Source organism: Thunnus albacares, chromosome 15 (genome assembly GCF_914725855.1).
Source record: "Thunnus albacares chromosome 15, fThuAlb1.1, whole genome shotgun sequence".
NCBI classification, from domain to species: Eukaryota; Metazoa; Chordata; class Actinopteri; order Scombriformes; family Scombridae; genus Thunnus; species Thunnus albacares.
In genome coordinates this window covers 30,294,413-30,304,412 of record NC_058120.1, presented here as the reverse complement: position 1 = coordinate 30,304,412, position 10,000 = coordinate 30,294,413, and the positions used below count along the sequence as shown (strand labels likewise).

Sequence of the window (10,000 nt, the reverse complement as noted above, 5' to 3'; positions counted from 1 at the left end):
TAAAAGCAGAGAAGAAGAAGACTGCTGTATGTCTTTGAGCTTCTTCCTCAGTAAAAACACTGAGATCCAAACAAACCAGCTCTGCTTCTCTTAATAATTGTGAAATTTTGGTTGGTCTCTAAAATATTGACAGTATTTTCATCATCATGGCTCATGTGTAAAATGAGTCTGTTATTGATGTGTCATTCATGCATGAGGGTGATTCATCACTAATTCACTCTAAAGGTTCTATATTATTCTCCTTTTTGTTGGTGTGTGTTGTTACAGGCTGGTTTGTTGATGCGTGACTCACACTTGATGTCTAAATAATACTGAGAGATGATTGTGTTCAGCTGTATGTGATGAGTAACGTTAACCGTTGTTGATGAAGAGTCGACATCTTGTAGGCAGCCTGTGATTTAATGTTTATACATCTGTGTGTTTATCTGTGCTGATGAACTATAGAATATATTACATGAAAGCATCACCGTGTCCGGCTGTAGTTGGTTCACACACTGTGTTGAACTGTGTGTGTTTTCAGGTTTTTGCAGGTTTTTTTCTGTATTTGAGTTTGTTTCATCATGTTTGTGTTTATATATGATACACTAACCTGTGTGTGTGTGTGTGTGTGTGTGTGTGTGTGCGCGCAGGTGTGTTGTCGTCCTGCTGAATCCTCGGAAGAACAAACAGCATCACATTTTCAACAGCTCCAGGTAAAACTCCAAAGCCCCGCCCCCTCTCTGACCTGCTGTAGACGGCGTTTTCACAGCTGCTTTGTTTGGTTCAGATCACTCTGGTGTCGGTCCGGTCTGGTCCGGTCCGGTCCGGTCCGGTCCGGGTCCGGTCCTGCTGCACCGTGCCTGATGCTCCCTTCTCTTCTTCAGCCGACTGAAGGCAGCACAAACTATTTACGTTTACATTTTTTTCAGGTTGGTGCTGCTGGGGTATATAGAGGGGTATAGTGTGTGTGTGTGTATATAGATATACACACACACACACACACACAAATATATATACATATATATATATATATCCATCAGACACGACCCAGCAGCACCAACCTGAAAAAAATGTAAACGTAAATAGTTTTCATGGTCAGAAATGACAGATACTCTGTTCATAAAGCACCTGATTTATTTATTTTATTTTTTCTTATTATAAGAATCTTAATAATAAGTAGCAGAGGATCATCGTGCTGCTTATTTCAGCTGTATTATATTAGTTCTATTTCCTGAAGGAGAATCAGGTTTATAAACGCTGCATCTGAACTTCTTCTTCTTCACTTTAAACTTTGTTGTGTGAAACCAAACTGAACCAAAAGGAGAAGAAGAGACTGATCCAGCGATTCAGACCAAAGCAAACAAACTACAGGTGTGAGAACGCCTGGAGCATCAGTTGCCATGGTAACCTGCAGGTGATTTTAACAGCCAATCAGAAATCTTTCCTCTCTGTGTTTTTCAGGAAGACGATCACAACGTTGGCGTTTTCTCCCGACGGGAAATATGTCGTCACAGGAGAGGTGAGTTCCAGACCAGGTCCACTGAGACCTGATCCCCAGGCAGACCGGGTCCACTGAGACCTGATCCTGATTCAGACCGGGTCCACTGAGACCTGATCCTGATTCAGACCGGGTCCACTGAGACCTGATCCTCAGGCAGACAGGGTCCACTGAGACCTGATCCTCAAGCAGACCTGTATCTGCAGGTTTTATGTGTAAATAACTTTTTAAGGTTCAATTTAAAGTTTGATGCCGACATTAGATTATGAAATGAAACATGAAAGAATGACTGATCATCTTCCTCTTCCTCCTCCTCCTCCTCTTCCTCTTCCTCCTCCTCTTCCTCCTGCAGAGCGGTCACATGCCGGCGGTGCGGGTGTGGGAGGTGTCTGAGCGTCTGCAGGTCGCTGAGCTGCAGGAGCATAAATATGGCGTCGCCTGTGTGGCGTTTTCTCCAAACGGCAAATACATCGTCAGCGTGGGCTACCAGCACGACATGATGGTCAACGTGTGGAACTGGAAGGTAGCTGACACACTCAATCAATACACTGATCAATCAGCTGATCGATCCACTGATGAACGCAGGCAGCAGCTGAAATTAAACTTTAAACTTTTAAACGATCTGCTACAACAATCAAACTTTAAAACTAAACTTAAACTCAGATAAACGTTTCCAATAAAAACTGAGAACTTTGAGAAGAAGAAAACCTCGAATGTTTTAGTTTAGAAGTTCAGAACTTTAGTCAAACTTGAAGAAAACTGCTTTGTTGTTTTTGTTTTGTATTTTCATCAGAAAAACGTCGTCATAGCAGCCAATAAGGTGTCCAGTAAAGTGACCGCCGTCTCCTTCTCGGACGACAGCTCCTACTTTGTTACCGCCGGCAACCGGCATGTCAAGTTCTGGTACCTGGACCATGCCAAGACCTCCAAGGTGCTCATCACATCCGTCACACATTAATCAGCTGTTAATCAGCTGTTAATCAGCTGTTAATCAGCTGTTAATCAGCTGTTAATCAGCTGTTAATCAGCTGTTAATCGGTCGGTCATGGTGTTGATGTGATCATGTGTTCATCATCTGCAGGTGAACGCCACCGTCCCTCTGCTGGGGCGTTCAGGGCTGCTGGGAGAGCTCAGGAATAACTTTTTCAGTGATGTGGCGTGTGGGCGGGGCCGGCAGGCCTCCTCCACCTACTGCATCACGTCGTCTGGTCTGCTGTGTGAGTTCAACGACCGCCGACTCCTCGACAAGTGGGTCGAGCTGCGGGTGAGTCTGTGTGCTGCTTCCACTGCTACAAACGTCCTCACAACGTCCTCACAACGTCTCCTCAACGAGACAGACAGTGATGTCTGTTGGTCACATCAGAGTAAAAAAACACGTCTGTCTGGTTCTTCTTTCTGCAGGATTGTAAGGAAATTAACAAACACTTCAAACTAGTTTCTAACTTCCTGTTTTTTCTGCAGGATACAGTCTGAACATTAACAGCAGTCACATCACTACAGAGAGTCTGCAGCTAACATGCTAGCAGCCCTGTGAGGCTAAATGCTAACATCAGTTAGTAGGGATAGTGGTAGAAACTGTTAATGTTCCTTTCTTTTACACAATTATCTCACTTTTTTGGTAAAGAGAAGCAGTAAAAAAGACAAAGTTAGTAATTCATCCTGAGGGGAACATGAATGTGTGAAAATAAATTAAAGTAAATCCATCTAATAGTTGTTGAGATATTCCAACATCATTTGGTTACATGTTAATGATGAACACATTTACTGTCAGTGTTCATGACCCTCAGAGGATGAACCCTGATGACCTCTGCAGGTACAGTCTGTTCTGTACGTCATCTGTTCTCTGCTGGATGTTTTATGATTCTTAATGTTTTATTGTGTGTTTATAATTGACTTTAATCTGAGGTGCCTCTGCTTCTTCCTCTGCTTCCTGTGCAGACAGTTGACTCCGCCTCCGTAAGTCCTCGTCTCACCTGGACTCAGTCAGTCCAGCTGGTGACACATACAGTATCAGTAAAGAGTAAAAGTGTCATGTGATCATTCATTAAATTCCAATTTAAACTGAAAACATGTTTAATATAATCATTAATTATAATAATAATCATTATCCTCATTGGCTGAACTGACTGACTCAGACACGCCCACTTTCTTCCTCTCACCCCATTGGTCGGTTTCACAGCACACCGTAGTCATTCATAACCAACGCTCCACCTAAAGGGCCGAGTGACGTATCGCGCCGCTTCTACCCCCAGGACCCTGAACGCATCACTCACCTCCACCGACCTCCACTCACTACTTCAGTATCAGTACTGATACTGATACTATTACTGCAGTAACAGTACTGATACTGCAGTAATAGTACTTCAGTAACAGTACTGTGACTGTGTACTGATACTGCAGTAATAGTACTTCAGTAACAGTACTGTGACTGTGTACTGATACTGCAGTAATAGTACTTCAGTAACAGTACTGTGACTGTGTACTGATACTGCAGTAATAGTACTTCAGTAACAGTACTGTGACTGTGTACTGATACTGCAGTAGAAACACAACCGTCTTTGTCTGAATCTTCACCCACACACATTCTCTCACTTCATTTACATTTTCACTCTTTATCTCCTCGTCTGACAGACACAAAGACACAAACACGTTCGTCTGTTCAGAGAATAAAAACACGTCACCAAAACCTCCAAACAGACGGTTTAATTCTTTCAACAGATTTAATGCATCATGATGTCTCAGCGTCTGACAGTTATTTGATACTAAAAGGTGTTACAGCTCTACAGATGTGGAGCTGATGGAGCTGTTAGTGTAGCTGTCTGACTGACATGTTGTATCTTGTGTATTGAACCAGCTGCAGAAATAGAAAGATAAACTGATAGATTGATCAGTATCAGATATGTTCAGGATGTGTTTAGCCTAGCTTAGCACAAAGACAGGAAACAGGAAACAAAACAGTTTCCATATGGCAAACAGCTAAACGTCTTCACTTATGAAAAATTGTCATCATCTTCATCATCACTGTGTTATAATAGCTCAGCAGGAGTCCTGAGTTCATGATGGTTTGATCCTGACTCACCTGTGTGTGTGTGTGTGTGTGTGTGTGTGTGTGTGTGTGTGTGTGTGTGTGTGTGTCAGACGTCTCAGGCCACCTGTCTGTCCGTCACAGACGAGTTGATCTTCTGTGGTTGTTCTGACGGGACAGTTCGAGCCTTCAGCCCCGTCAACCTGCATTTCTTGTGTACTCTGCCCCGCCCACACTGCCTCGGCGCCGACATCGCCAGTATGATGGACGCCAGGTAACACACACACACACACACACACACACACACACACACACACACACACACACAGATCACATAATGAGCTCACATCTAAGTACAACACACATCTGCAGCTTTTATACCAGGACACTATTTTCACATTCATCTGCTGAAACTGGAAAGTGTCTCTGTGCCTACGCACAGGATTTGTGACATCACAACTAGTTTGGAGCCAATCATGGTCTAGAACACACAGTCGGTACTTCAGTACTAACAGTCTAGAACACACAGTCAGTACTTCAGTACTAACAGTCTAGAACACACAGTCAGTACTTCAGTACTAACAGTCTAGAACACACAGTCAGTACTTCAGTATTAACAGTCTAGAACACACAGTCAGTACTTCAGTACTAACAGTCTAGAACACACAGTCGGTACTTCAGTACTAACAGTCTAGAACACACAGTCGGTACTTCAGTACTAACAGTCTAGAACACACAGTCGATACTTCAGTACTAACAGTCTAGAACACACAGTCAGTACTTCAGTACTAACAGTCTAGAACACACAGTCAGTACTTCAGTATTAACAGTCTAGAACACACAGTCAGTACTTCAGTATTAACAGTCTAGAACACACAGTCGGTACTTCAATACTAACAGTCTAGAACACACAGTCAGTACTTCAGTAGTAACAGTCTAGAACACACAGTCGGTACTTCAGTACTAACAGTCTAGAACACACAGTCGATACTTCAGTACTAACAGTCTAGAACACACAGTCGATACTTCAGTACTAACAGTCTAGAACACACAGTCGATACTTCAGTACTAACAGTCTAGAACACACAGTCGGTACTTCAGTACTAACAGTCTAGAACACACAGTCGATACTTCAGTACTAACAGTCTAGAACACACAGTCGGTACTTCAGTACTAACAGTCTAGAACACACAGTCGGTACTTCAGTATTAACAGTCTAGAACACACAGTCAGTACTTCAGTACTAACAGTCTAGAACACACAGTCAGTACTTCAGTACTAACAGTCTAGAACACACAGTCGGTACTTCAGTACTAACAGTCTAGAACACACAGTCAGTACTTCAATACTAACAGTCTAGAACACACAGTCAGTACTTCAGTATTAACAGTCTAGAACACACAGTCGGTACTTCAATACTAACAGTCTAGAACACACAGTCGGTACTTCAGTATTAACAGTCTAGAACACACAGTCAGTACTTCAATACTAACAGTCTAGAACACACAGTCAGTACTTCAGTATTAACAGTCTAGAACACACAGTCGGTACTTCAATACTAACAGTCTAGAACACACAGTCGGTACTTCAGTACTAACAGTCTAGAACACACAGTCGATACTTCAGTACTAACAGTCTAGAACACACAGTCGATACTTCAATACTAACAGTCTAGAACACACAGTCAGTACTTCAGTATTAACAGTCTAGAACACACAGTCGGTACTTCAATACTAACAGTCTAGAACACACAGTCGGTACTTCAGTATTAACAGTCTAGAACACACAGTCGGTACTTCAATACTAACAGTCTAGAACACACAGTCGGTACTTCAGTACTAACAGTCTAGAACACACAGTCGATACTTCAGTACTAACAGTCTAGAACACACAGTCGATACTTCAGTACTAACAGTCTAGAACACACAGTCGGTACTTCAATACTAACAGTCTAGAACACACAGTCGGTACTTCAATACTAACAGTCTAGAACACACAGTCGGTACTTCAGTACTAACAGTCTAGAACACACAGTCGGTACTTCAGTAGTAACAGTCTAGAACACACAGTCGATACTTCAGTACTAACAGTCTAGAACACACAGTCGGTACTTCAATACTAACAGTCTAGAACACACAGTCGATACTTCAGTACTAACAGTCTAGAACACACAGTCGGTACTTCAGTATTAACAGTCTAGAACACACAGTCGGTACTTCAGTACTAACAGTCTAGAACACACAGTCGATACTTCAGTATTAACAGTCTAGAACACACAGTCGATACTTCAATACTAACAGTCTAGAACACACAGTCAGTACTTCAGTATTAACAGTCTAGAACACACAGTCGGTACTTCAATACTAACAGTCTAGAACACACAGTCGGTACTTCAGTATTAACAGTCTAGAACACACAGTCGGTACTTCAGTACTAACAGTCTAGAACACACAGTCAGTACTTCAGTATTAACAGTCTAGAACACACAGTCGGTACTTCAATACTAACAGTCTAGAACACACAGTCGGTACTTCAGTACTAACAGTCTAGAACACACAGTCAGTACTTCAGTATTAACAGTCTAGAACACACAGTCGATACTTCAGTACTAACAGTCTAGAACACACAGTCGGTACTTCAGTGTACTCTGACTTCTTCTCACTGTGTGCTGATTCAGCCTTTCTGTTCATGGACGTGCTGACTGTCTGTCAGACTGCAGTTTAATTTAAAACCTCTTTCACTCAGTCTGGTTTGTATTCAGACGGAGGTCAGCTGACCACTGGACATGCGGACACGTTACCATGGAAACCACAGAAACATCAGCAGGGTTTTTATTTTTAGTCTCCGTCTGTCCCACAAAATTACTCTCTCTTCTCCTCCTTCTTTTTCTGTTTGCTCCTCAGTCAGCTGTTCTGCTGCAGGTCGGACGCTCGTTACCCGGACACGGTGGCGGTGACCTATGACCCCACCAACCGCTGGCTGTCATGCGTCTACAATGACCACAGCGTGTATGTGTGGGATGTCCGTGACCTCCGCGACCCCCGCAGGGCGGGAAAACTCTACTCTGCCCTCTACCACTCGTCCTGTGTGTGGAGCCTCGAGGTCAGTTTGACATCTGAATCATTCACAGGCCTGAGAGGTCAAAGGTCACAGAGCTGAAACATCATGACGTCATAAAGACCAGTAAAACCAGCTGCTCTCAGTGTTTACTGGAGCAAATGTAAAAACTGAAATGAATACAAACGCAACCAAAATACTTTATTTGAAGATGTTTAAAGGGGACCTATTACATTCATTTCCGGCTCTGTATTTTTATTCTGGGATTCCAGCTTTGCATGATTTACAGTAAAAAACTCCTTATTTATCTTGTACTGGCCCTTTTTTTGGCCGTTTTAGCTCCTGTCTCTTTAAGGCCCGCCTCCTGATGAGTCCACTCTGTTCTGATTGGTCAGCTTTCCGGAAGCCTGTGAGGGGCAGCTGTGTCAGAGTTGTGTTAAGTTACTGCTGATGCAAACCCAACATTTCTTGCTTTACTGCTCCAAATTAAAAGCTTTTAAATGACTAAATAACAGGAGACTTTTATTGTGAAGAATTGAAAGGAAGTGAAACGCGTTCGTCATTGGAGATTCGTTAGCGGTGCTAAAAACCGCTCAAAACAACAACATGTGGAGACATTTGGAGCTGTTTGTTGAGCGGATCAGCTAGAAATAATGCAGGGAGGAAGAGTACAAGCAGAAACAGCCACAGTGATGATGATGTTTGATGAAGAGCTGCAGACGACCAGCACACCTCCAACAGGTAAACTACTTGTGGAGTCATGGCTCAGTGAGGAGCAGTGTTCAGAGTAGCGCCGCTGCTGCTTTCTGCTCACAGGGATTACTGCTTTCACTACGTTTACCTCGTTACTTGACACGTCGGCCACATTTAACATGAACATCCAACATTATAACATCATATATATGACTGAAAACAAAGAAAAGCATCATAGGTCCCTTTTAAATTGAGTCCAGTATCTGCAGCAGTCACACAGAGAAGAATTGATAAGTTGAAAGGAAGTGCACACATTTTGTTTTTCTGCATTAATTAATTGTTTTGTTGTTTTGAAGTGACTGATAAGCTCCTCCTCTTCCTGTGTGTCCTGCAGGTGTATCCAGAGGGGGGAGGAGCAGGAGGGGGAGGTGAGGTGCGTCCTGCCCCAGGCTCCTTCCTGTCCTGCTCCTCAGATAACACCATCCGACTGTGGAACATCGACGGCCTCAACGTGCTGAACAGGAACATCCTGAGCCATGTACGAGCACACACACACACACACCTGTACACCTGAACACCTGTACACCTGAACACCTGTACACCTGAACACCTGAACACCTCACCCGACAGCCTCCTCACCTCTCTGACCTCTAACTCTGCAGGACCTGCAGAAGGTCATTTACGTGGATGACAACACAACGAGCCTCCTGGATACAGAGAGCGTCACCGTCGCCGGCGGCAGCACAGAGAAGGCGGGGACATCGGGCTCAGAGGGGCAGCAGGCTGACCAGAGCAGGGCAGGCATTAGGACCCTGAGAGTCAGTCCTGATGGACAGCACCTGGCCTCTGGAGACCGCATGGGAGTCCTCAGGTGCGGAGGGGGGGTTTGGGGGGAGGGGGGGGACTGCACTGTGTGGTTTTAATCACAAGTTTGAGTCTAGTCAGGCTGAAAACACACAGAACAAGTTATAACATGCTGTTAACGTCTCTGCTCTGTTTATGTGTGTGTGTGTGTGTGTGTGTGTGTGTGTGTGTGTGTGTGTGTGTGTGTGTGTGTGTAGGATCCATGATCTGGTCAGTATGGAGGAGATCTTGAATGTTCAGGCTCACGACTCAGAGATCCTCTGCCTCGAGTTCTCCAAACCAGATACTGGTGAGCGGCTGTTACTGTGTGTTTGGACACATCTTCACATGTATACAACATATAACACAATATATATATACTCGCAATATAACACAATATATTGTGTATATATACAACATTAAAAACAACATCTAAACATACTATAAGACCTAAAGTATATCAACAACCTGTAACTGAAGGGTTGCTGGTTTGATTCCCTGCACTGACAGTCAGCTTTATGGCAGTTAGCAGAACTGCTGTAACGTATCGGAGCTGCTGATCAATAATATGGAAGCAGGTCATCAGCAGGTAACTGCCGTCTCATCTCCGACGCTATGTTCGTCTCACATGACCTGTTTAGGCAGCGGCTGCTCTGCCCGAAGGCTCCGCCTCTGAGCAAGGCAGCGACTCACTGACCGCTGCTCTGCTGTGGCTGCAGCGGAGGAGATGACATCACACGTGACACAGCCAATAGGAGATCAGACTGCAGTTTCACCTGTTCAACCCTCAGAGGTTACAAAGAGGATCTTTGTGCACATTTATGAAAATAAAAACTATTTGTTGGAGCTGTTTTTAATTTTAAACATTTTAAACCACAAACATTTCTTTAAAAGCTGTTTTCCAA

General features: G+C 43.7%; 1 protein-coding gene across 1 annotated transcript in view; it reads left to right on the top strand.

Annotated features, from left to right (window-relative positions):
* Positions 1 to 10,000, top strand: part of mapkbp1 (mitogen-activated protein kinase binding protein 1) — a 51,527-nt gene that overhangs the window by 23,182 nt on the left and 18,345 nt on the right. The window contains exons 3-12 of the mRNA XM_044374523.1: positions 630 to 692; positions 1,441 to 1,498; positions 1,830 to 2,000; positions 2,271 to 2,408; positions 2,559 to 2,741; positions 4,616 to 4,776; positions 7,406 to 7,604; positions 8,647 to 8,790; positions 8,915 to 9,123; positions 9,314 to 9,405. Of these exons, the coding sequence (XP_044230458.1) occupies positions 630 to 692; positions 1,441 to 1,498; positions 1,830 to 2,000; positions 2,271 to 2,408; positions 2,559 to 2,741; positions 4,616 to 4,776; positions 7,406 to 7,604; positions 8,647 to 8,790; positions 8,915 to 9,123; positions 9,314 to 9,405 (1,418 nt within the window). The remainder of the gene's footprint in view (positions 1 to 629; positions 693 to 1,440; positions 1,499 to 1,829; positions 2,001 to 2,270; positions 2,409 to 2,558; positions 2,742 to 4,615; positions 4,777 to 7,405; positions 7,605 to 8,646; positions 8,791 to 8,914; positions 9,124 to 9,313; positions 9,406 to 10,000) is intronic.